General features: G+C 49.4%; 1 protein-coding gene across 1 annotated transcript in view; it reads right to left on the bottom strand.

Moving 5' to 3' along the window:
* Positions 1–696: 696 nt before the first annotated feature.
* The window catches only part of LOC128731405 (octopamine receptor beta-2R), a 71,937-nt gene continuing 45,365 nt past the window's right edge, over positions 697–27,268 (bottom strand). The window contains exons 4-10 of the mRNA XM_053824524.1: positions 22,810–22,858; positions 3,723–4,505; positions 3,371–3,469; positions 2,991–3,089; positions 2,679–2,800; positions 1,512–1,956; positions 697–1,018 (exon numbers count right to left, since the gene is read on the bottom strand). Of these exons, the coding sequence (XP_053680499.1) occupies positions 697–1,018; positions 1,512–1,956; positions 2,679–2,800; positions 2,991–3,089; positions 3,371–3,469; positions 3,723–4,234 (1,599 nt within the window). The 5' untranslated portion in view covers positions 4,235–4,505; positions 22,810–22,858. The remainder of the gene's footprint in view (positions 1,019–1,511; positions 1,957–2,678; positions 2,801–2,990; positions 3,090–3,370; positions 3,470–3,722; positions 4,506–22,809; positions 22,859–27,268) is intronic.

Raw genomic sequence — 27,268 nt, 5'->3', positions numbered from 1 at the left:
GGCTTTTTTGGTGGCAATGTCCCGAATGGGATGCATATGACATGGGTGGCGTTTCATCGTTTTTTCATCGCGCTACGATGCGCGATCGCAGGATGAGGATCTTTTGCTTTGTGTCATCGGTTTAACCCCCAATTTTGGGTGGCTGAGTGAGTGAGAGCGATCGACGGCGCCATTGGCGAAAGCAAAATCGTTGCATTTCCGCCTCCATGATGTGTGTGTGTATGTGTGCGCTTTTCCCCCAATGGCCGAGGTTTCGAGGAGAAGAAATATAAACGCAACCCGGACGAAAACCCGTTTGCGTCCGTGTGCGATAATCGAACGGACATGAACGAGTACAGCGATCGGTCTGGTAACGGTTTGACTCTATAACCTAATCTCTACGCAGCTAAGCAGACTTTCCTCGAAACGGTTAGATAAACTATTCGCTAGAATAATAAATAGAGAAACCCGGACGGTCGGTTCCGGATCCGGTACATAGACTCTAAACAGCTCTAATATACAGTAACGAACAACGAAAAAGGAAGATATCCTCGGCACCGCCACTATCTCGCTCACTCTCTCTTTCTCTCTCGCTCGTGGTCGTGGTGTAGTCTTCTTTGGCTGGTGGTGGCTTACAAACCAGGGACCTCCCGGGATTCACACGATGAATCGAGTGCATTCGGTGGCCTCGAGGTCAGCCTCATCCTGGCACCGCCGTTACAGGCTCTCACCGATCTCGCTGTGGAAGCGATCCGTCTGGGAAGATGGCCGCAGATAGCTCTCGGAATAGACGCTCTTGGCCCGGCAATCGTACCGAAGGCTCGCCCGGCGTACGTTAATGTCGAGCGGGGATGTTTCACGGCGCCACCAGGCGCAGAACATGCAGTTGAGCGTGTTCCGGAACGCTTCCCGGAAGTCTCGGTTGAAGTAGGCGTAGATGAGCGGGTTGAGCGTTGAGTTGAAGTAACCGACCCAGAACACTAGTGCGATGACAATGTCCGGGTTTGGGCATTTATCGCACAGCGATGTGATGATGTACCTGAGCAAGGATGAGACGATGCTGAGAGTTAACTTTTTGTGGTTTATTTTTTGGGTGAAAGAATTTGATGGAAAATTTCAAACGAATATTAAACTTATACTGATTAGTCTGGTAGGGTTTTGTGCAGGAAGCATCATGATGCTCAGTCAATTACAGCCATTGAAGAGTTATTTTTCATTCATAATTGTTTTCACGAACGTGTATGTGTCATTTATAAGTCAGTGTTTTTAATTAATTTCTTCGCAAAATCATTTCGACAGCAACTGCATTTTTCGTAGACAACTGACAGGCTCGTTTTCCTGAAATAATCAGCATTTTTGTATTGGCTTGTTTGTGGTTTTGCTTTTGTTTGTGATAAATTAAACAAAATAGACTGCTCCGCAAACAAAAACCACAAACAACCCAGCACGAGCCGTTCGATATGTGTAATAAACGCAGTGTAACAACTCGCTCAATCTTCACAGCTGATTCAAACCAAAAGCTTTCCACTTACCACAAGAAAAACGGCAACCAGCAGAGAATGAACGTCCCCATGATGATGCCAAGCGTCCGAGCCGCCTTATGTTCGCGTTTCATCTTAATCAGATGCCGGTCCTTGGTTGGCGTCTGTTCGGCGTCCACCTCGTGCAGAGTGAGCGTTTTCGAGGAGCCACTTCCACTGAGCGCCTCCCCATTGGTACCCCCACCACTACCACCCCCAGCACCACCACCCACATTGTGCTGGTGCATCAACATGGCGGTGCCCTGCCGAAGGGCCAGCTGCTTCTCCTGCCGGTTGGCCTCGCGGAATATCTGGAAGTACGTGAACACCATGATCGTGCACGGGATGAAGAACGAGATGGAGCTCGAGATGACCGCGTACGGCTTGTTGACTATGAACAGGCAGCTGTTCGGGTTCAGCAGGGTCTCCTTCTTGTGTTCCTCCGTGGTGTACCAACCTGAAACCGGGAACGATGCAAATGCAAATCAGATCTCAGATGGGGGTTTGGGCTGTGGTGCGTTAGTAGACGAGATCTCGTGTAAAATAATGCTGACTTTCATCGCAGAGAGAGAGAGAGAGAGAGAGAGAGAGAGAGAGAGAAAGCTAATACCTACAGACCTGCTGACCTGACCTATTTACCTGACTTGGAACACTCAGCATTCACTGAGTCATGTGTCCCACGTGCACGTACGTTTGGCTTTCAAATTTAATTAAAGCAATTCTTAAAGACTCGTACGAGCAGTCAATTCTACTAAGCCAACCCTAGAAGGAGAAGAACGAATAAACGTATTCCTCTGCCGGAACACAGAAGAAGCATTCACGCGTAATTTACCCGAGAGCGCCTTTTATTTCGTCATTGTTCGCCTCGAAATCGAATCCGAGCGAGTAGAGCTGTAAGCTTTACCAGATTTTCCGATCGATTAGCTAAATTACGGCAGTTTCAGATCGTTCAGCTGTCGGTTTTCATTGTTGGCAGCATTTTACTCGATTAAAACTTTATCCAACTGGTCACTTGCAGAAAGCTTTCCTGAGCATGTCCTCGAATACCACCGTTGCAGGATCGTCATAGCTTTCAGATCGCTCGTTAAGTTTCTCATTTTCTCTCTCTCTCTCTCTCTCTCTCTCTCTCTCTTTACCTTTCGGTTTCCGTGACCACACTCACACACAGTTTTTACTTACCGGCAAAGATCGGAACGAATGACAACAGCGCTGGTGATATCCATGTATTTAATAACATTATCGCTACGACTCGCTTCGTCATGCTTATCGGATACTTAAGTGGTTTCACTATGGCGTAATATCTGCAAGAAAGCGCGCAAATGCGATGGGAGAGAAAATTGAGTTGTCGACGGCACGCGGAAGCGTCTCTACACTAATGGGTTTAAAGGGGAGCCTTTTTTTTGCCGGTTTTTATTGCACAAAAATACGCCAGCCAACGAAGTTGAACTCGAAGCGTTGGTGTGTCGAACGCTGGGATGACAGTGTACGTACCTATCCACTGAAATACAGCACAGATGAAGTATACTGGCGGTGGAGAAGTAAACATCCAGGCTGTTCCACACGTCGCACATGAACGACCCGAATTTCCAGCTGTGACGAAGGATGGAATGAAAAAAAAAATGCTTTAAAACCCATCCCATAGTGTTGGGCCGAACCGAGCTGGGTCTGGGAAAACTCACTGCCAATTGGCAAGAGGTAGGCGAGTTCAAGGATGTTGGCCAGGATTTTTCAATGTTTTTTCGGTGAAATAAAGTAAAGGAAAACCACCACAGGAATTGTGTCAGATAAACGGGGATTTATATTTCCCATCAACGGTTCCCATCAACCGGTGCCGTTTCCAGGAAGACGAGCTCCAACGGCGCGCTGCTTACCTTCCCGTTATTTGTACGCTAAAGTTGAATGTCATGGCCATCATCGCCACCATGATGTCGGCCATGGCCAGCGAAACGACGAAGTAGTTCGTGATTACCCTGAAAGAAAGACAGAGAGAAAAAGAGAGAGAGAGAAAACAAGATGGTTCAAAAGGTGAGTAGGGTTCCAGGGATCGTTTTTCAGGAATTTTTGGCGGAACCGGACGATGACGGTCAATTCGATTTGAGGTGCGTTTCGCACTCTCACGCTGCGCCAACGAGATTTTGACGCATTAACACACCCGTGGGTCATAATTTCGTGTGGTCCCATAAACGGCAAAAAAGGTGTCATCACAACGTGAGCGTTACATACCTTAGCTTCCGGTGGCGCTTGACGGAGATGATGACGAGCAGATTGCCGAAGATGGCCGCCACAATGATGAACATCATGATGGAAGCCTTCAGCACCAGCAGCACCACATCAATCCACTCACCGCTCCCATCACCAACCACACCCCCATCAGCTCCACCCCCAATGGCGTCATCCACCGTGGCCTCGACCGTGCTGGCAATGGGCGCAGTTGACGAGAAGCCCTGCAACATTATGCTGCTTCCGGACGCGTCAAACACGGCGAGTGTATCCGCGCTGGCAGCGGCACTTTCCAGCATGGCTCCAGCAGCCGCCGACGCCTGCGATGGTGCCGCCAGTGACCCAACACCGTCCCGTCCGCGGACACTCTGATTGAAGTAGTCACCGGCTGAGGCCGCGACGCGGTCAGCAAAACCAAGCGACGACACCAGCAGAGCCGCAGCCGACTGCAGGTGGGACGATGACGCGGACGAGACCATGTGCTTTGGCGAGTCATCGTTGGAAGGATTCATCATACAAAGGGCGACGCCCTTCGACGCAGCCGAGAGGTGTGGGCCTCTTCTGTGTCCGGGGCCTTCAATACACTGACACGTGTGCTTTTGCTAACAGTTGACCGTGGGCTGGAGGAGGATTTATTTTATCACGGTACCCAACTCAATTTTCTCACGTAGACGAAGGTTCAATGGCACTTCATCTTCGATTTATTGATCATTAATTTTCCGCCAGAAGTTCGACAGAAGCTCTCGCATTCATCGCGGCTGGTTCAGCGAGCTGGTTGAAGAGTTGCTGTTGAAGAGAAAAATAAAAAAGGAAGCATAAGAAATAGGACCGTTGAGAAACAGATGCTAGATGAACGAAAGATGAACGTAGAAGGACATTCCCCTATCGGTCAAAGTCATACGCGGCAGGCAATCATTAGGCGAGTTGTTTGTGTGCGCAAACGTTAGAGCGGTTGCATCTTGGTTCCGGCCAACCACAGCCACAAGATGGGCACGATGGCTGCTTTGAAGTGACACCGCTCTTTATCAAAACATTGCACCGACACTGGTGTGGGCTGGAAAACATGAAAGCCTGCTGCAGAATGCAGGTGAGTGGTGGTTTCGGAGCCCAACGCTAGCACAGCATTCTCGCGAACTGGGTCAGATGAAGCTGGGGCACCATGCCTGAGGTGTAGATGGCCTGCGCATGTTCACATCCACCACCACCACCATTTGCGATGGTGCATTTGCGTGGGACTGTTAATGGTGTGCGAGATAAAATGTAGCCGCTTTAGCTTGAGGACAGCTTGAGCAATATAACGCATTTACCGAGCACCGCTCGAGGTTTATCTCGTTAGTTGAGATGAAGAGCAGAACTCGATCGCATATCGAGCTTTCGAAACGATGACTCGAGTGGCGACGAATCCAACCCGGCAAATGAAGCGTTTCGAATTCCGAGAACATAATGAATGGGCTGCCATTACGCAGTTAGCACGCTTTGGGAGCTTCGCTTCGGGTCGGGTCACAGGCACACTCGCTTTGCAATCGAAGCACTTTAATGAATGAAGGCAAGAGTTATTCGATTCAATTTCGAATGCAGTCCACTAGATGTGCGAGCACGTAGACTCTTGGTTCGTAGACACCGTAGTCTTTCGATTTCGATTCCATAAGCTGTGTAGCACATTCACGAACGTTTAAAGTGTTCAGCTGTAAAGCAATGACTGCAGGAAAGTGTATGCTGGATCATTAGAACGGGAAAAGCTCGAGCCAAACGAAAAGAACCCGTGGAAAATCCGCACCCTTGACTGCGCGACATCATGAATGAATACGCTTAGCTTAGTAATATATCCCACACACAGAAACCGCGGTGCAAAAAAAAACTGCAGCATCTGCATCGCGGCCACCGTATTATTTGCAATGCAGATAATCGCAATAATTTCAGCGTTCTATGGAAACAGCATAATTTTTGCATCTCTTTCGCACAATCGCATCCAATCGCCCTCCTTCTGAGCGAGGTTGGTCTATTTTCCTCGTGCTCGCTTGCGTGTGGAAATTCGTCGGAATGCCATGAGGCACTCTCTCACACACGCGACCGTGCCTCGAGCGTGTGCTTGTGCTTGCACGACGACGGGACTGCCAGATGACGCTGGGAACAGTAAATAGCCTCGACCATGCTAATGATGCTTCACCCCATCCTGCACACAGTGAGGTCAAACACCGTGGCTCGCTTGTTACCGCAGTACCGGCGTTCCGCATCGTTCAGCAACAGAAAAGCTCACTCTCTGCGTCTTATAACGCTTCCTGCGCCAGGGGCATCTATCCTGCATCTGCGGACCGTTGCAAGCACGTGTGATGAAAATTTAATAAAGATATTCACTGCCAAAACACCCCAGTGCTGGATCCGTTTTTATCGGACAGCGCCTTTTGCTCTGCAAGCTGCTTTTCCGCTAGCTGCTTCAGCGCTGAATAATGGCAAAGCTGCTTACGCTTTCGAGAGCTCGCCATTTCCGTTGGTGTAGTCTTTTACTTGGGTCGTAATTTTTACCTTTTCATTAAAATCAAGAGCCATCGCACGCCGTGAGGGTCCCGCGAGTCCAGTTTAATTTGCAAATGAGATTTTTAATTTTCAATTGCACTCGCAATCGCCTCCGAACGGAACCGGGTCGGTTATCGAGGGTTCTCCGGTGCATCAGCGAAAAGTTGGCGAGTGGTTCCACTTTGGTCTCGGATTCTTGCGCGGGGCTTTGTTTCATAATGAATGAGCAGTATTGCGGAATCGTTTTGCACGAATTGAATTTGCTTCCATTGTGGAAGATGCAATAGCGCGAAATGATGCTCTATTGCTCACCATCAGATCGTCGGCATAAAGCTTTCTGGACAGGCGGAGGTTTTGAAGAGACAACGCCAGCTAACCGAAAGAAATAAAACCCACAATCCCGCAGTCCCAGTTGCGCATCGTTTGAGCACGTAGAGCGAAAATAGGTTGCATGTCGCGCGTGGTGACGATTGACGGAGGAACTTTGCACCTGTGAGAGAATAAAAAACAACAAACTCGTGCTTGTCACGAACGCAACCTCGTATAGCCAGCTGCTACTGTTTCTGATGTCTCTGCTGCTGATGCTATATCGCTCGGGGTCCTCAAGGATAAAGCTACCGTCGAGGTAGTAGTCCCAGCCACCCGGAGGGTGAAGATTTTCGTGTGTTTTGTTCTCGCTGAACCGCCACCCGTTTGCGAATCGTTTTTCCGTTGACAAACGGGACAAACGGTGCTAGGAAACGCCTTCATGCTTGTTTAGGGTAGAAAGGAGAGCACCAAATGCTGCTAACACTCGGTGGCACCTGCAGAGAAGCGAATGGCTCGTACGTGTCAAATATGAACGCCCGCAAGCAACGCCATCGGCCAGTTGTCTCCAAAGGTGCGATAAATTGGTGCGATGGTTGTGACCCTTTTTTTCCATTCTCAATCACCCGTGACGATTTAACGCTGATCGTGGAGTTGAAGCGGGATGAATAATGATACGAAACTCGTCTCGCCCAGCTCCGTTGGGCGTTCGTTAGAGAGCAAACGAACAGGTGGGATTATGTAGAAATATTACCAAAGGGTAGAATACATTTTATAACAATTTCGATCGTTCTTAAAACGCGTCTAACGCCCCTCAAAAGACATGACTCTCATTCACCCTTTTCTACGAGGTACCAGGCGCCTCCATCAACGAAGGTGATTTAAAATCCATCCTTCCGTCGAGAATGAATATTACCACAATTTCGATTGTCCTTAAAACGCGTCTAATATCCCTCAAAAGACATGCCTCTTTTTCACTCTTTATTGCAAGCTACCTGGCGCCTTCTTAAAACGTGTATAACATCCCTCAAATAACGTTCCTCTTGTTTGCCCTTTTTTACGAAGTACCAGGCGCCTCCATCAACGAAAGCGATTTAAAATCCATCGTTCCAATTCACAATCCATCAATCCCGTGTTCTCGGTGGCATGTTATTTTCATATTGCCTCACCAAACCCGAGGCACCCCTGTGAGTAAACCAATAATTATCCCGCTTAATAACAACGCGCGCGCGTGGACATAAAGCGAAGCACCGCTCACAGAGCCACTGTTTTCCCACGCTCGGGCGCAGATTTCATTCACCAAGCCGTCTTCTTCTTCTTCCTCCTCCTCAGCACGGACTAGGTGATGGCCATCTGGTCGTGTTCGCACCGTTCAATCGACCAAGGGCAGTGAGCAGCTGAGTAAATATCGGTCCACCGGGTGGATAGAAACGTTTCGTACAACGATTTCATTCATTCAACATAATCACCCGGAGGTGATGCTTCCGTTCCCTTTCGTTCCCTTAGGCGAACTTCCTCTGGGCCACCCGCTGACGGTGTCGACATTGAGCAATGGCGACGAGTCTACTTCTCTCTTCGCTTCCATTCCCTCCCCCGTTTGTACTCGCTATGTCGCTTCACGCAACACAAGATCGCCGATGGCATACACCAAACGGCATCGGCATGCATGCATGGGTCGATGGTGGGTGGGAAAATGGGAACCAGCGTAGAAGCGAGGAGACCCCATTCCTCTTGTGTTTTCCATGCAAAGCGTCTCGTGTGAAGTAGACACAAAAGCGGTGGTCTTTTTTTAAAATTAGAAACCAATTTCAAACCCACCGTCACAGGGGATGGAAAACATGCTTGTGGATTGTTTTTCGCAGCTCCACACCGTCCAACCTCTCGCCTCTCCCTACTCGAACAAGGACACTAAAAATATCGAAGCCAAAAATCGATGTCAAGCCGTCGGTCTCGTGTAGCCGGCTCACCTCCGTTTCGGTCAGATCCTTCGGCAAAGGGCGGATGTACCCCGTTGAACGGTGGTCGTTGAAGGCAACGCGCCCATCGCCTCCTTCCATGTTGGGACAACAAAGTGGACTCAACTCGTTTGCATTTGTTTAGTTGTTGCGGTTGCGGGCCCACGCTATCGGGGGAGGTCCTTAATTTCGGTGCCGTTCGATCGACGTCGAGGTCGTCACGGGAGGGCACGAGAGTCGCAATCAAGCCCCACCGGGTGGTCCCCATGGGTCGGGAAAGGCGGGTGACCGACGGATAACAAGAATCAGGACAAAGCGACGAAACCGCAGTACAAATTTGAGCAACCGTACTGGGAGCGCCCAGGCATTAGATCATCGGTAGGTGGAACGTTTTGTTTTCGCTTGTCCTGACACGCCAGTGCTCGAGGGAGGAAAAAAACAACACCACGACATCCGGTTGGGGCGCTTTCCCATGGACCGGAATGCCCGTATCGTGCTCTGTGTATGTGTGTGTGTGTTTTTGGTAGGCTGGTTCTTTCGAAATGCGAAATAAATCAACGGAGCAACGCGAAAAATGTGCGCATTCCGCGGTGCACACGAGGTTACGCTCACGCGACGTGGTAAAGGTGGCCGAAACACGGCACCGATTCCAACGCCAGTAGCGGGAGTTATAAACACGCATCCCACCCCGGGTTGCTTTGATGTGTGTTTGTCGTTTCGTGCCGTCGCATGTGACAGGGTTTAGAAATGTGTATAAAAATAAGCGCGTAGCCGGAAAACGGCGGCCAGTGCGGAGTTTTGAAACACCGTCCCGTTTGATGTGATGGTCGATCGGGGATCGCAGTTTGATGGGGGCATTTTTAATGTTTAATATCGGCATGCTTGGATCGGAAATTGCTTACAGCAACGTGTGACTGATATGATTGGATTTCGATAATGGCATCTCAATTCCGCACGAAGTGATGAACCATGAATGTGCGCACTTACGTAACGTTAACGTAATTTTGAATAACCGTGCCCTCGAAACTCGCCCCTATTCACTTGGGAAACGCGAGGACGAATGAACAAATTTCACTTTACAGCAGCTCTCAACAAATCATCCCAGATTCAGGTGCATCGGGGAAAGTTTTTGCCATCCTTGTGCAAACGGGAAGCAAAAAAAACAAGCATCTGACCACAAAACCAATCGAACAAGATTGAACTTTCGAACGCACACGAATCCCATTCGAAATCCCGCTTAACCAAAATCGCGCCCCGCACATCCGGTTCCCGTCGTTCCGCAACTCGTGCCGCTTGTCAATTCGATAATCGACGGCAGATAGAGTGATGGATTTTGCAAATAGGCACCCTCGACCATGCGGTTGTGCCTTTAGGTGCCTCTCGGCACGTTCACATTCGTTTGTCGCTCGTCCACCGACCGTTTTCTGCTGTGCTCTTTTGGGACGGGTGGCCGAAAGGCGCACCCACCGTAGGGCGAAAATTGAATCCCAAGCGTCCTACGCCAAGGGGAGGGTCCCGAGAGTGTATTGCCGGTGGCTTTTTATTGGCTTTTACAACTTGAGCCAGCTGAAGGGCATCGTTTGTAGTCGCACGTCCGTCCCGGGAGCATTTTGTGCCTTGTGAACCGTTCCGCAGGGAGTCAGGTAGCCGCCGGTGGGACTGAGAGTGGAAAGCATGCAAAGGGAAAGAAAAAAAATAAGCCTTTTGCTGAGCACTCGAAGCAGTGGCAGGACAGCAGTGTTTCGCTATCGGTAGCTTATTCGATTTGCTGCTTTGAATCCTTTGATCAACGGCTCCAAACCAGACGCTCCTGAGGCTGAGGAGAAGTGAAAGCCAAACTAACTGAAACGGCAGTATTTGTCTGCAAGAAAGGGCCCGTACCGAGGATGCGTTCTGTAAATAAAAGAACTACTGGGTGGTAAGTGCATGGCGGCCTTGTTGACTGTTCAAGACACGAACGTTACGTTCGGTATAATGCTGCTCAAACTCAGCCCTTGTGCTTTGGTTTACCGATGGATTATTGAAGCAGTATATTTGTTTAGCACGAGTGTGCGTTCTTATGGTAAATAAAATCCTGAAACAGAGTCTCAAAAGCAGGCAGTGGATAAGTTTTGCAGTCTTAATTTTTCAGCAAAACAGTTACGTTCATTTCCATTTCCTTTTCAAATAACTTTATCCATTCCCAACGATCTCAAACATGTTCACTTCTCGACTATGCTCCTTTACAAGAGGGCATAGATATTTTCGGACGAATGATTGCCCGTCCCTCGCTGGCCCGTGTATGCTTCGTCGTAGCGCATCTCAAAATAGATGGTGTTGCCGTCAGTGCATAATAAGACCGATGGGTATGAGAGGCCACAGCGAAGAGCACGTACACGCTCCGCCACAACGGATCGCGGTAATTGACCGTCAATTGATGCTCACGTGAGTAAATACATTTTCCCGCCTCTACTCGCGGCCTCTCTCTCTCCCGGAAAAGCCATCGAGACGCGCGTGAGCGTGTGATGATCGAGGACGATCAATGGCCCAAGTTCACCGCGCCGTGAGCTATTCTTATTGACCGCGATCGATGAAACTTGAAGATTGTGGCTATTTTTAAGGCCACGCCGAGTGTCGAATTGCGCGAAACCACCGCTCGAGATTGGCGTATTTTCGTCGATCATCTGTTCAGCGTTCGGTAGGGTTCGATTTTTCACCGCTCAAGTGCAAGATCACTCGACAGCACGCGCTTTATTTTTTGCTCGTCTAAGCACGCAATCCTACACATGGCAGAGGCATGGCTACCGACCGGCCTCCACGACCAACCGACGTCATACTCAATCATCTGCAGGCTGGGAAAACGTCTCTGGTTATGCTTGGGAAAATTTAGCACACATTTGGCCACAAATACGCGGCCGGTCGGCACGATGACAGGCCCAGTGGAAAGAGATTGGGCATCCCAACATGGGGGGAGTGACACTTGACGTGAGTGTGTGTGTGTGTGTGTTAGGCTTCATTTTCCGAACTCAAAGGGTTGAGAAGGCGCAGCTGACACCAACAGGCCGTCGACCATCGAACACTTTTCAGAATAATCCACAGAGGGGCGAGTGAAAGAAAGAGCAGTAAGGTAGGTGGAAGAGAGGCGGAAGAAGAAAAACAAAAAGCGATAACTCCTCGTCGACAAGAAGATGAATGATTGGTCGAGGACGAACTGAGGATGTGCGAATAAAACCGTCACGATATCAAAGAGGTTTTGTATGCAAATTTTCTATCATTCTTCCTGTCTCTTTCTCTTTCGTACATTCACTCTCCGTTTTACATCGTCTTTCACGGTATTGACAGTGGTGGATTTTATTCTATTTGTCATCGTGTGATAGAAGGTAATTTATTTCCGAGCACAACCAATAGGCCCTACCACCACCCAAACACCCCACGTGGCAGATAGTGAAAGCTTTTGATGGCTTCTTTCTGCAAACGAAGATGGATGTGAAATTGATGGCCACCCTCCTTCTCCCCATTGAGCTCGTAACGGGGTGGTTTGGTGAGTGGTTTCGATGGGGATTTACACCCCCTCAAATCCACTGTAGCGAGCTGATGGTAATTGGGGCTGAAGAACACTTTGTCGCAGGATTCGGGCGGTGAGTCCTTCGATAAACAAAAACGGCGCCTCCTGGCGCCAGCACACTGGTGGGCTGGAAAGTGCAAACAGATAATTTTTATGACATACCCTATCGGGGGTGTGTTTCCTTCGAGCAACGAGCAAACCATTCAGAGCCGCCATCGGCACGTACAGGCATGGCTAGAACGGAAGCTCAACTGCTAGGGAGTTGAGACAACACGGCAACAGCAAGCAACAACTAAGGACGCACATTTACGCCGCATACGCGGCACTTGAGCGAGAGAAAGATGAGATTATTTGCTGATCGGATTACTGGCAACGCCGGCAATTTACATGTTGCTGCAACATCCGGTAGGTTTCCCGGGCACGATTGCTGTGCCTCTCGCATTGCCTGAGTGCCTGAGTGTGTGCCGAGCATTAGGCCGCTCGCCTGGAGCAATAATTACATTCCGATGTGGTTCCGGCCCTACGGGAGCCTCGGTTCGTATGGAAATCGATAGCAATCGACCTCAATCACCGCTCGGTGTGGTTCTGGCATGGGCAGAACTCGTGCCACAAATGGGGCTCAAGGGTCTGACGCCTATGCCCTTCGGCTTGGTCATGTGAGTGGCATTCGGTGGGATTGAGTGTGTGGAATTTCCTTCTTCCCAGCCACACGCGGCTCGGCCGATGGCTCATAAATCGCCCTGCCAAACGGTACTTGATCAGTAGTAGACGTGATCAGGCGGCGGTGTGCTCAGTGGCGGCGGCTTCCATTTGTGCAACAAGGCATGCAGCTCACTTCTGCGCCCGGAAAAGCGTCGGGAAATGGGTTTCCTTTGTTCCCGTGCTCCATGAGCCAGCCGGCATGGCGTGTTTCTGTTCATTTTTTTTGCGCTGCTCTGTGCTCTGCTCTTGCGCTTCCCATAAATCAATAATCGATTCGCACTCGTACACCTCTGCTCGAGGTCTGAGTGTGAGCATCTTGGAAAACGGGACGTCATGGGCGGTGCATTCGCAGTGGGGCGGAAAAGTTTGATTGCAAAACTTGTGCCAGCTGCACCAGCCCAACGGTGTCGGTTCGTGCTGACTCGCCTTTTTGCTGCCGAAAAATCAAAACGCTGCGCTTACGAACCAATCGATCAGAAATTGACGGGAACGGGCCCGGTGTGGGAAAAAATTTTCCACCGACAGCACGGTAAGTTCGCCGATGTAGGAAAAGCGCACCCGAACGGACGGAAGTTTATTCGAGCGGGAGCCGGGAGTAATTTAATTACTCTTTCCAAACAGGAACCACCTGTTCCGCCATTCGATCGCGAGTTTTTCTACTTTTTACTCAAGCCTCCGAAACTTTTGAGGCACGGTTCAGGCTCACTTTCGATCGTTTTTGCAGCAATCATTGGAAAATAACCAAAACGCAACACCAGCGATTGATTCCTCATCAAACATCATTCATCATCGGACGTCGTCGAAATGTCTCCAGCCGGAACCGAAGCCGGCTCCCAGGCCACGGGGTTAATGGGCGAATAAATTCATCAACCGGTCTCCGCCCGACCTCGCAATGACCTCGCGATCGCACCCGAATGCACCCGGGAGTGTGTTCCGGTGCGGAAGATTTATTGTGCAATAAATATCCCTCCCAGCGACGCATCCGGGGGCCAACGGTGAAATAAAACCGCATCAAACCTCAGCGAACTGCGCGCATATCGAGGTTAGCGGTTAGGGAAATGGCCACGTGAAACCACGAAACTATTCCCGAAAGGGATTCGCTTCTGCGGCACAACAACTGCCATTATCGCCCGCTCATTGGTGGTTCGTGGGGCTACGTTCCCATGGCCACGTGTGGTGGCATCTGGGCTCTCAAAGTCCGCAACAAGATGGGATCCGCAAAAACGCAGGTGATCCATCACCGCACGCTCGACGTGGCTGCTCATCGGAGAGCCATAAAATGTGCGCTCCAGCGAGTCTCCAGCAAGGGTGAGTTGGTTTGTGGGGAGCCCATTTTGATGCATCTGCCAGGCAAAGGAGCGAAAATGGAGCTTCATTTCATGCTACCAATCAAATGTGAATAGCGTGCGCAAAGCGAGCTAAGCGTACCCGGTGAGCGTAAATATTTGCATTCGACTTTGTGCCTGATTTTATGCCGTCTGGAGGTGGGTTTTACGGCACTGTGGAAACCAGAGCTCGCTGTTCAAACGACCTGATGAAATGAACCTCATAAATTCCGAGAAAAACCCAGCACTGTTGGGCTGCATGGCAACTTCAACTACATATCCCAATAATACAAGATGAGTTCATCAAGTAAAGATTTGCTGCAAACCGATCAGCACCCGGCCTGGAGCGTCACGGAGATTGTCTGCGACAGGTGGAATAACATCGAGCATGTTTCATCCCAGCGACATGTAGTTTTTTCGAGCGACTGCACTCGCCTTCGACATCGACTGGGTCTCCACAAATCAAACTAAAAACAGACCCTTGGGAAGTTGTTTACTATCTACCGGCGTGGAGGTGGTGTGCATTCGCACGTCGCAAATGTCAATCTCGCTGGCAGTGCAAGCGGCAGCTGCATCCTGCCTCCACGGGGGCATTCCATCGCAAGTGCATCGGTTGAAGACGGTAAATGAAACGCATTTCAGAGTGCACCCATTTGCTCGAGGCATGCAGTTGCTTGTGTTTCTGACGTCCCACGTGCTCGAGTGAATCGACGTAGGCCGTGTTTGGGTTTTATATTACGAACTGCTAAGCATTCGAGAGCGATTCTTTATTCAAGAATGATGCACATTAGAGGTGTTTAAACAAGATTTTGATTACTCGTAGGGTGAATGCTCAAACAGGCTCTTAATCGGCCATCCGGTATTAATCTATCAACAGGCCTTAGCGATGCGGTTGAGGTGATAATCGCTCGCACATGGCTCAAAAGCGACCCTGCATTCGTTTGTCCCGTCCCAGAAGGCACCCATTTGTCATGTCCGAGCAGGGAAAAAAAATCACACACAAAACCAGTGTAAAAGAAACGCAAAACACTCAGACGTATCCTGCTCCAGGAGTACATCGACCGACAGAACAGAGTAAATATCAACTCGTCGCACTGGTGGGACGATGGTAATTACTGTTGAAATATATCCACTTATGAGGATAATCCGCCATGATGGTCGCCACCGGTCGGTGGTTTGGGGAAAAAATGGCGTCCCAAAGCACCCCACCGTTCTGCGTGTATGAACCCCTTCAAGGGTAAGGTTCATGCCTCGGTCGGGAGTGCGGCTGATGTGACCGCGCGAAGGTGATAAATTTGTCGCATGTTTAACATTCACACCGAAACCGGCCTCTAGCTGGGCCCGATGGGAGGAAGTGTTTGGGACTTGCGGAACTCGTCGAACTTTATTTTTGGCCACTGCGGGACATCTATTTCGGTAGCAGAAACGTGCACGACGACAAACATCGTTCTGCCTGCCACCCGCCATTGGTGGTGGGCCTTTCTTTTCAACCCACCGGGGTGGCCAACATAAATCGTCACCCTTCGAGAGGGTGGTAGAATGAGGCCACCACTTTGTATCGAACGCGAGCCAAATTCGCGACGACAAATGCGACCAGTTCACGATCGTCAGATTGCTCGCGATGATCCTCCGTCTCGACTGCGCATGATGATTGTGGCTCGATTGCGGGATCTCAACCCCCATCGGATGGGTAGCAAAATAAACCTAAAAAAAAACACCCCCAACGCAAACGCACAACGAAAGCAAACAAAAATCCGACATATCAACCCACTTTCGCAACCACCGACCGTGCGGGTGTGCGATTGTTTTTGATCCATTAATTTTGGCGCACGTCTGACAGCGACAGATGTTGCGACGCTGCATCCGCACACTGGCCGTGGTCCGTGATGGTGGTTTTGTCTACCGCGCTGAGTAGCACACTGGCAGGTGCGATTGTCTGCGCTTGCCTGCGGTGGGTTTATTTCGCTAAAATTTATTACAATGCACGGCCGGTGCGGCTTCGAGGGATGGCGTTTGAATACACCTTCGTACCGGGAGGTAAGCCGCCCGAGCTATGTGAGAATTTTTACGAGAGAATGCCTCGAAGTCATTCGTGGGCTGGCTTTGTGCTATCTGGACCTCCGCGGTACTAATGCATCGTGAAAGGCCAACGACTGCGGCACGTGCTTAAGTGGACTAACGAGCGGCGCGCTTGTTTGGGTAAACAATGCTCGTAAATCAAACAGAAAAACCTTCCCTCGTGCGTACGTGTGTGTGTGTGCGAGTCGGTATCATATGCCGAGTGCATAAAACAAGGATGTAAAAATAATTTAATCTTTCGCGAACGGGACACCCTTACCATGCGCATTGCTTTTGTCGTGCGAGCAGACGCTGGGAACTGCAAACACGTGAAGCAAACGCGTGGAGTTATCGTAAAATTATTCCCCTGTGAAATGTAGCACAATCGTTTTGTTTTGCTGCTGCCTTGTTCAATCGGCACGCGGGGCTTCTTTAAGAAGAAATACACCAGAAGCCTTCACCAGAAGCAATCGAACTGTAATCAAATTGTTTGCCCATTTTATCGGCCCACGCATCGTTCCAGCGTCGGCTTCAGTTGCTGCGGCAAATCCGCAGCCAATTGGAAATGAAAAGAAATCACACGCACACTGCACGATCATGAAAATGGCGGGCCATCTATGGCCGATGGCGCTGGGTCGTTGGGCCACGCAGTTTCGTGCCGCATATGCCAAATGGGCGATAATGATTTCGAGATTCTCTTTCTCTCTCTCTCTCTCTCTCGTTCTGACGCGCAGGAAATGGCCAAACTCGCAAGGATATGCTCCCTAGCGAAGATCTCGACACCGAGAATCCTTGGAGCGATTCAATCGAGTGAACTGAATGTTCGAGTGGGTTCGAGCTGTTTTTTTCTATTCGGTGGGTGATAAAAATTAATGTACATCGTTTTTCTTCGATAGGAATGCATTCGCCTCGACGCCGAGATGGCGACCCGGTAATTGTTTATTGGCATCAATTTCCCGTCCGAACACGTTCACCAATCTGCCAGGATGGCATCAACCGACGAGTTGTTTGACGTGTTCGTGGTGTTACCGTACCGGAGCCGAGGAAAAGCCAATTCCATGCTCAATTGTTTGCTGCTACTCAGCAACACGCGAAACAATGCATGCGAGAGCAAATCTAATCCTCTGCTCGAGTGCTATCGTGCTGCGGGTGCTTCTGATCAATGGGCCCGATTACGTGCCACACCGCTGTACGTGCAGCATCAAGCGTTCGAGTGCGGAACATCCGGACATAATAGACGTCAACTTGGAAAAGCGCACCCGGTGCGGGCTTTTCTCTACCGGGAACAAGCTACAGCTTATTAATTTAGCTTTCCACTTCCCGGTGCGTACATTCGCCACCATTCTGCTCGCCAGTTTGCTTCGCGGTGACTGGCAGTCGGTGCAATATTCGCCCCCACTCACCGGTAAAATAATTACATCGTTCCCATTATTCATAATGGAATTTTAGATTTTCACTCACAGCTTCCGGGCGGGCGTCGCTCATTGTCGCTCGGCCATTGCACGGTGGCGTTAGCACGCCGGAAGTTTTACTTTCTTCTTTTTTTTTTGCAATCGCTTTCCACCGAAAGGACTGTGCGAGGACGAAGCGTGAAACGCCAAAAGGATGCAACCTGCAGTTGAACGGCTGCTGCACGAGAGGCGTCAAGCAAGCGGGAAAACCTCTTCCCAGTGAAAGTGTGAGCTTAATTTTCCCCCCGACGCGGTCGTAAAACAAATAAAATCTCAAACACGAAGCACGAAAGAGGAAAGCAACATAGAGAAGACATTCGGGACGGTTTGTCGTTCGGTCGGTCGGTCGGTCGGTCGGAAACAGCGACCATGACTTCATATTTCACATTGTGCACCCTTCGGATGGCAGCGTGCCGGAAGTCGCTCAACATCGCCGTCCGTAGCGTCCGAGTGGTCCTTCTTCTGTTGGTCGCAGAGTTTCTCCACGCTGCACTAAAAAAGACAGCCTGGGAGAAAATCGCATTCACTCCAAGAGTGTCCGGCACATGGCGAAAGAAGACCGGAAGGAAGCATGGTGGAAAACCACCACCACAGCCTGTACGGATGGTTGCGGTTGCCGAGGAAGCTTTCCTTGAAAACCCGCCTCACAGGGAGGACCAAAACTGGGCCGACGAGGTGCCGAGCGACGGAATAGAAAATTAATTTATGGCTTTTGCTGCTCGTAAGTAAGTGGCTTCTTTGGAAGCGGTCGGGCAAGAATTCGGAGCTCTTGAGTAGCTGACGGGAACTGATTAGAAACTTTTGGAGCGACGAACAATCAGCATCGGCGTGGTGAAAACTGCTCGAATGTGAATTTCATCCCAACGTACACAGCCATACACCATGGAGCCTTCGGTGGGATGATAAATTATGTAGCAAACCGAGTGTTCCGGGAAGTATTTATGAGACACTGTGACCAGTGAATGTTTCGCGCACTTTGCTTCCGTTCCAAGATTCCTGCTTGCCAGTTTCATCTGCAGCCAGAGATTCGTTCATTTATCATTTCGCTCATTTATCCGATCCGGTTTGCATCCAAATGAATTTTGGGGTGCGCAAAAACGATTGCGCCGTTTTTTTTTCTTCGAATCAACAATACGACGAAAAAGCGTTATTCCAACAACTACCATCTGCAGCATTTGGGTTTGAGATGCTGGTTTGTTTTACTGGGTTTGGCTGGGCCTACAAATGCCTACCAGTTCACTATTGAGCACTATCAATTACGGCGCTAGACACGCTCTTATCTTTCACCGTTGCAATGTGTCTGATGCCACGTTACGTGCTACCATTGTGTTCTTTATCTTGTAATAGCCAGCAAAAGGCAACAATCTTTAGCTCACGATCTTCGTACCACCAGCGAGTCATACGTACGGCTCAATCACCCTTCTCTAAATGACTGCAAGACGCACTGAGCGATTTCTTGCAGTATCACGAGCGTAATGTCGTCCGGTTTCGTGGCTTCGTAGATGGTAACACCTTTCATGCGGTCTCTGAACCATCCACAACCAGGTTCTCGTGGTTGGTTTTGTCATCGATACATCTTCATCATGGATCGTTCGCTTTGCTGCACCTTTGGTCTCACCGATGACAAGGTTAGATTTGTGGGGAGCGCCGTTGATCGATCTTGGGGTTGCTGGATGCATTCATCATTCGTTTAATCAAATGATTGTCCCTTTTGAATGTTCAAATGAGCGGCTTCTGATTCCGACACCTGGATATGATAATCCGAAGTAAATATACCTGTTTTAAATCGCTTCAGTGGAGCAAAAACAGCACGTAAGCCAGGGCTATCTGTGTGATGATTATAATTTCACCCTACACAGAACGGCCACCTGTTGCCAATGTTATTTCGTTAGCCACTTCTCTTACATACTTTCTCACACTCGTGGGCCACCGCTGCAGCACCAGTGAAACAACTGACCGGATAAACTCAATTTGCATACGAACGTGAAATGATGGTTGAAACTCTCCAACGAGTAACTTTACCCATAGAGCTGCTGTCTGCTTGCCGTTTATCTTTGCCTTATCAATCGCATATTGTTGAACGATGGCCACCAATTTGCTCGCCATTGGTCAGTTCACTGCATGTGGTCGAAAGCCAGCTTCTGCCTGCTCGACTGACGGACCGCTGCCATCGGCGACCACCGGCTTATGGTTGTGGTTAGCTTTTCCCAGAGCTCCGTCGGCATTGTGCTTCGATGTCGTAAAAGTTCCCTTTTCAGCAAAGGGTATGCTCAAAATATGCAGCAGAATCCTTCTACGCCAGAGACCCGGTAATACGACGAAATATCCGTTATTTTGTGGGTCACAAACGATGATGCAAAAAAGAAGCAAAAACGAATCCAACGACATATTGCTTAATTTCGTCCACCCTTGCAGGCTTGTTGGTCCTAACAAGAGATCTCATCAGTCTTTTGGCACTCGACAAAAATTGCCCCAAAAATAGCAAATGGCATCAGTCACTACTTTTGTGCCTTGTGCTCTGTTGACTCGCCTCAGTAGCCCTTAGTGGTCGCTGGTATCCTTCTATTGAACTTTTTCGATCCTGAAAGTGGGCAGGACGTGGGAACGACTTCTACGGACTCGCCCAGTGGTTTTCCGATGTAAAATGTTCCAACCATCGGTAACGTCCCCTCTTTTTCACTCGCTCTCTCGCTATCTCTCGTTTCTCGAGTAACCGCAATGTGGCGCTCAAACCCGGAGGGAACTCGTACAACTATTCGTACCATCCGGTAAAGGCGGGGTTGATCCTCATCAACGGTGGGAAAGGTAGCGGGCTTAGAAGCCTTTCTCTGTCTCGGTTGGCTCATCAGTAATTTATGAAAAGCACTCGGATCCGTTCGGGTCTGTACCACGTGAAACCGAACTGCAAAATGAGTGGGTGGGAAGGAAACATTATTCGAATTTCATTTTTCCCCACCCAATACGCCCCAAGGATAACCGGTGGTTTCCTTTTTTGCAGTGGCTTGGTGGCAAAAGCAGATTAAAGGTACCGTTACCGGACAGCATTTCACCAACACCGTTAGAAGATCATTGATTATGGCTCCGGTGCAGCTGCGTTTTGATGTTGCGCTTCCTTTTTGTACTACCTTCGCCACCCACAAGGAGTTATCATTTCTCCAAGGATCTGATGGGGAAGCATCTACGTTGGCTTTGCTCACCGAGGAAGTATCTTTTAATCAGAACGCTTTTCATTTCTCCTTCTTTCTTGTACTCATCCCAAGAAGGGTTGAACGGTGAAGCACAATAAAGGGTTGGGTGCGATGTGAAATGGATGCTTTCGATTCAGGAAAAATTCACTGAAGCGCTGCTTCAGGTAATTAACGAACAAAAGTACGTTGGCAAATGAGGAAGGTAATGAAATGGATGAAAAAAAAAATAGGAGCGCACTGCTAAAACGATCCTTGAAATAAGTGAAGCTCATTAGAGGGCTTTTTTGTTGGTTCCAATTTGGTTCCACCTACTCCAAAGGGCGAAGCAGCAGCTCGAAAATAGGGCCAAACCATGGGAAAGCGAAACCCACTTGCACACGAATTAGAACGCTCAATCGCGCCAACAATCGCGCCAGCGTTGGTTTTACTTGATTTACGTCGACTGCTGCCGGTGTCGTACCAGCAAACGAACGAGGTGCGTGTGAAGAAATGCTTTAAAATTACACTTTAAAACCACACATTACACGGGACGTTAGCCCGGTTCGTGCGGCTTGCGCTCGCGGCTCCACGTGCAACGAAGCAGGAGCAGCAGAATTTTCCGCAACATCTAATTACCTTGAACCGTACCGTGTCCGGGGGCGTTTGGCAGCCGACGCGCCGTCTACCCACTCGGAAAGGGGCGCAAGTGAAACATATAAATCGTGTTGGAGAAAAATGAAAAGAGCAGATTTCGTGGCAGAAATGGAAATCGGACTAACGACCGAGCGGGGAAAATTAACGAGTGTTACAACCACCGGGAAACGAGCAGTCGCATGAGCAGCTTTTTAAGCGTGGATTAGAATTAATTTAATTATGGAACGGAATTCGTCGCAAACCGGTCGGAGCCACGCGCTTGAATTGCGCGCTGTTATTCAACGATTTCTGGATGTTTCGTCGGTGTGTGCATTTTCGCTGCAAACAGAACCATCGCACGTCTCTCAATTAGATTCGTGGAAAATGGCGTTTTGGTAGTGGGTTTTTACAGCTCGGTCTCACGAGAGTCTTACGAAATTGCCACCACCATTTTAAAGGTGTTTCAACGACAAGGAGCAAATTGAATACGCTGGACGAGAGTGTAACACGCCACTGTGAGCATTCGGGTTCACATGTATGCGAAACATTGACGAAAGCTTACGAACGTGTCACCATTAAAACCATCCAAAACGAAGCCCATTTTCCACCATGACAACCATCCAAACGGGTGCGCTTTTCCTCGCATAGGCAGCATCTGAGTTGGGGGTTTTTCTTGTTAAAATGTTTCCTCACCCGTAACTGCGCAAACATCGGCAGACACTTCGAGTCAATTTGCGCTGGCGCCGGCCCGGAACTTCAGCGATAAGCTTAGTTATTTTTCATTTTCCGAGCGCACCGAAGGGACACGGTCTAATCTGCTTGCCGACCGCTATCTGCAATATGCCTCTCGAGACATTTCACCCTCGCCGGGCTGGCTTGCTCACTCGAGTGCTTGCTCTCGATCCGAGCGGAATCGCGCTCCGATATGGAATTGTGTCACGTAAGCCTCCGGCACCGGTCCTGGCGCTGGCTGCGGCAGATGTATGCCCCTTCACAAACGGCCACCGCCGGAAGAACGGATCCAATTTTCCACCCACAAGCACGGCATCTTAGACAGGAGCCGAAAAGAATATAACATCAGCATGTGACGGCTGGTGGGGAATGGTCCTGAGGCTTTGTTCTTTTTCTGCGGCCCGACAAGGTGCGTGATGTCGGGCAACAAAAGGCACAAGTCGCGCCACCGAAGGATGTATCGAATTTCCGCTCGACGACAGACCGGCGAGACGTGCACAAGGTGACGCTTATTACATCCTGTCGCGAGTTCCATATCGCTAGTGGGTGACCACTTCAAGCGGTCCAGAGGGTGCTTTAGCAGGACGACTAGCAGCAGCCAGAGCAGCGCCATCGTTTTCGAGTACCATTTGTCTTTGTCAGGATACGACGGAGTCGAACGGATGATGAGTGAGCTTGACCGGTGCGGAGAAAAGGAACTTACCCGTGCTGATGAATTGCCAACAAGCCTGGTGGTTACTTCTTGGAGCTTTCTGAGGGGAATGAAAGAAAAAGAGCGAGCAAAAAAAAACCAAGTCAGTTAGGATACCAAGTCGGAGACGGGACGTATTTGATGAGAAACGAATATAGTTTGAATCCTTCTTTAAAGGGAGTTGTGATGAAAATTCTCGAGCCCCACGTGTTTTGGCAGCTTCCGTTCACGAACAGAGGGCTGAATTGAGTGTAGACAAATTAGGTGCTCGCGGTTTAAATCGATACTCGAGCGCGTGCGAACCAGTGAGCCTGCGCTCACACAAAAGTGCACCCCCGGGAGTAATGCTGTAATTTATTAGCGAAATCACGCCACCACCGGATCGATGACGATGGGTGGCACGTTAAAACCGTAATGAAACAATTTATCGTTTCCGAACCGTGCGTGTTGCGCAAGCTCGAATGACGAACGGCATGTGGAGGGTTTCCATCACTTCCGACGTGACTCAGTTAAGCCTGGACCTCATGGCATGGCGCTTCTCTGGAGCATCATCCCAACTCCAACAGCCGCTCGATGTGATGGCACAAAGTGAAAAGTAAAAACATCGAACGACTCGTCGCAACGGCAACAGAGAAAGGGATACATAAATAAGAAATACTGGCTAGCCGGTGGCTCTCTGTCTCTCTTTCTCTCTCTTTCTCTCTCTTTCTCTAGGGCTCCCCTTTTTCCTGTACTAAAGCAACCATCGGGGAAGAAATATGTCGCCCCGTTTTATCTTCATTTCGCGCGCAAAATCACACGAACGGAGATAAATGTCCAATTTTCAGCTGCTGAGATGGATGCGCGTGACTTTCGGTGCTTACCGTGGCCAGGCAGCAACGAGCTGGACGGGCTGAAGGCAAATTCCATCGCGCAACAACGCCACCAGCTTCAGCTGCCCCTGCCTGGTGGTGTGGAAGATTGAGTAGGACATTTCGCCACGTTTCCTTACTTTTTCAATTCCGTCTCCGTTAGCCATTTGTTTTATTGCCCTCGCGAAGGCTACCCGTTCATGTCACTCGAGCGTGGCTGTGAAATGATGAAACGAATGCTGCGTCAGCTCATTCTGCTGCTTTATGTGGCCTTTACCATCGAGAAAGAGACCATTTTTTGGTACATAGTTTTACGCTCAAAGCGTGGTCATTTCTTCAGCAATCGCATGACATGAATATTATCTCGCTTTTAAACGCGTCTCTCGGATCGTGATGTGTCAACTATATGCCATAACAACATTTACTTTGGCAACATAAACCCTGGCAAAACGGACCTATCTCATCACGCATCCAACAGCTTTTTTGTTTTGCTTAAATCCATTCTACCAATTGAGCACGTCGCTACGTCGTGAGGCTCTTAAAGTCATTCTCGTTTACGACTCGAAAAGGCGTGCATTTGTAATTTGACTGACCGTTAATCGTTGCCGCTTTAATAGAGCAGCTGTGATTGATGGATTTCATTATTAATTAACACGTTCGGGCAGCCTCTCTTGAACGAGTTGAAATCCCGGCCTAACCAAACGGCTTTCGTTGCGACACGTGCGCGGATTAATCTCGATGATCCCTTCGTAATCGTCAAGAAAATGCTCGGTGCATCACCCGATCTGAGCTGGTTTCGTCTGGCGCCCGGTTTGTCACTGCCAGATTTACGTTGGCCCGTTTTGCGCTCATCGCTCAAGCGATGATATTTCGCAATCCAAACGCGAACAATGACATGCCATCGCCCACACACCGATCCGAACCGGGTGATAAGCATAATGCGACCATAATCGTCGAATTGCGACGTGATTAGTTCGTCCCGAGCGAACAGAAACCCGTGCCACTCCACAGCCCAGGGCCAGGTGAGCGAAACAACCTAATTACCGCATTAAAACGCGACGTGACAATCAAATTAGCCAAGCGCACGAGTTGGTCGATCCCGGCCTCCCATGGGTGCAAGATAGTCGAGAGGTGAGCTACGTATCCTGCCGCAGCCCACAAGGGAGGTAATGATGGCGCAAAGTGACAACCAGTCGCCTTTCGTCGCGAGGCGAACAGGGCTAAATTAAATTTGACAGCGAACACGATTGCGAACCGACGCGGGCCCCCGGCGAAGGGGATGAACGTGAACGGGAAACTCTCTCGCATGTGAGGGACAATACTTCTAAATCCGACCGGTACCACGACGCGGTCACGACGCGAAGCGATGAAAATTAAAGCGCCATCAGCGCCCTGAGACAGACGATCGAAACCGTCGCTTGGCGCCATTAATCGAACGCAAACAGGCGAATCGGACCGATGACAGGGATGCTGTTGGGAAAAGCCACCCTCCACCCTCGAAATTCACCATTGTTATTGGCCGTTTCTTCCCAAAGGCATCGGGAATCGGGACGGCGACCCCGTATTACAAAGTTGGATCGCTTTTTAATCCCTTTATTTCGGCGCAACTTTCCGCCGGCTTTGGCCACGGGAAAGGCGAATGGAATTGATCGGTTTTCTCGGAAAATCATAAAAAGAAACCCTCCCGACCCCAACACCGAGTAAAGGTGGGTGTACTTGCGCCACGGGGGAAAAACAATGGCAAAGTAAATAAAACTCCACCAAGCAGCTTGCACGGACCCTATTTGTTCGAGTCATAAAGCCCCGTAAAACCAACTCCGAAATCCACTCCACCAGATCGGGTGGGAGGTATCGCTCAATTTTTCTCCAAAAACTTTCACCTCGGCTGTATGAAATGGTGCCGGGTGGAGATGGTTCGTGCTTGAGCGGCTGAAGCAAAAAAAAATCAAACCTAATCAAATCGTCCTGCAATGGGTTGCGAACTGAAACTGACCGACTTACGGCTCGATTTTCAAGGCACCGCTTCGGTGTGATCCTGCCATCGGAAAAAGAAAGAGAGAGAGAGAGAGAGAGAGAGAGGGCTCCCAAAAAGAAGCCCGTAAAAATAAAGCGTTATTTCTGTTTTCATTACTTTCGACCGACACCTTCGAAGTCAGTTCGACGAAGGACGAAGGTCGAGTGCCGTCCCTGAGGGAGCACCACGAAAACGCGCGCACGCGTTTCACAATTTGCGATTTCGCGAGCGATTCTGACGTATTTAGAATCGTTTTGTGCCGCCCGCGGGACCAGTCCTTACCGGATGGTTTTTCTTTCATCTTTCACTGCGAGCCCTCCCAGCACGACCCAGGAGTCTTGACGGGGTTCTTTGTACTTTTTAGCAGGTGTCCGTTCCGGGAAATTCCAGCTTCTCTCCCTTCCCAGAAGAAGTCGTTTCAGTTTTTATTTCCCACCAAATTCGATCACTCTTGGCCACTGTGGCAGGGTTTTTTCGTGCGTTTTATTTTTTCTCCCCAGTGGGCACGTTTCATTAAAATAATAATTGACTTCATTTACGAGCGTGTTTTTTCCTTTTTGTTTTCTTAGTTTTTCCGAGAAAAGGAAATAAAACACAGACACAAAGTGTAAAAAAGTGATCCGAAAATAAAACGGGCTGCTACGTGCCATTTCATACTAGAAATGGACAGGTTTGCTCCGCGTCGTCAATGACTGGAATGCAGCAAGCGCCTTTTTTCGCAACGATCGTTCTATTTTCACACTCATAGGGGTTAGGTTCCTCGTGAGTGCTTGTTTACTACAGCGTTCGGTGCATTTGCCCGATCCAACCAACTACACGGAAGTGCACAAGCGAGTTGACCGTGATTCGATTACTCACGCTGACGATCCGACTTCCGCTCTCGGTTTATGGAAGGCTTCGCCTGAACTTCGCTGGGGCTTGAGCATGAATGATGAGATTATATTTTATTAACAATCAAATTAAGCCACCAGGAAATTGGACCGTGCGCTGCTCTTAGCAAGTACATCCGCCAGGTGCATGATTCTAAGCAATGGGTTGAAGAAAAAAAAATCCACATGGCCGAAGGAATAATGGACATTATTTAGCGGTTGCGCTTGGACCGAGTTAGCTGCAAATGAATGAAACATTGGCACTAATTGCTTTATGATGTTCGCTAGGGGGATCGTTTCACGTGGTAGATTAAAAATAAAGTTCATCCTGTGGTCGGCAAAGCAGGACGTCATTTTCTGCATGTTTTAAACCACGCACTTTGCCTTCACTTGCATCCTAAATGGAAGAACTCGAAGACTGCAAATCATCGTTAGCCTGACAACTACTTTCAATACCGTGAACGGAGGCGTTTAAAATAAAACCACACATCGGAAGCATCGAACACATCCGCTTCGGAGCTTTCTCCTGCTAAAGGCTCAGGGGCTCCTTTTTCATCAATTTCGCACCAACGCACCAAACGGATTGGAATCACGCACGTCCCCATAGACCCAAGCAAAACCGGACGAGTAACGTGACCCTGCCGTCGAAAAAGGGCGCAAAGATCGGGCACGAAATTTGATTTGTAACGGTTGCTGACTTTCCCGGAGGAGTTGCTCGGCACCCGACGTGCGCCGTG

This window comes from Anopheles nili, chromosome 2 (genome assembly GCF_943737925.1).
Source record: "Anopheles nili chromosome 2, idAnoNiliSN_F5_01, whole genome shotgun sequence".
Taxonomy (NCBI): Eukaryota; Metazoa; Arthropoda; class Insecta; order Diptera; family Culicidae; genus Anopheles; species Anopheles nili.
The sequence above is the reverse complement of the archived record's forward strand: the minus strand, read 5'-3'. Positions and strand labels throughout refer to the sequence as shown.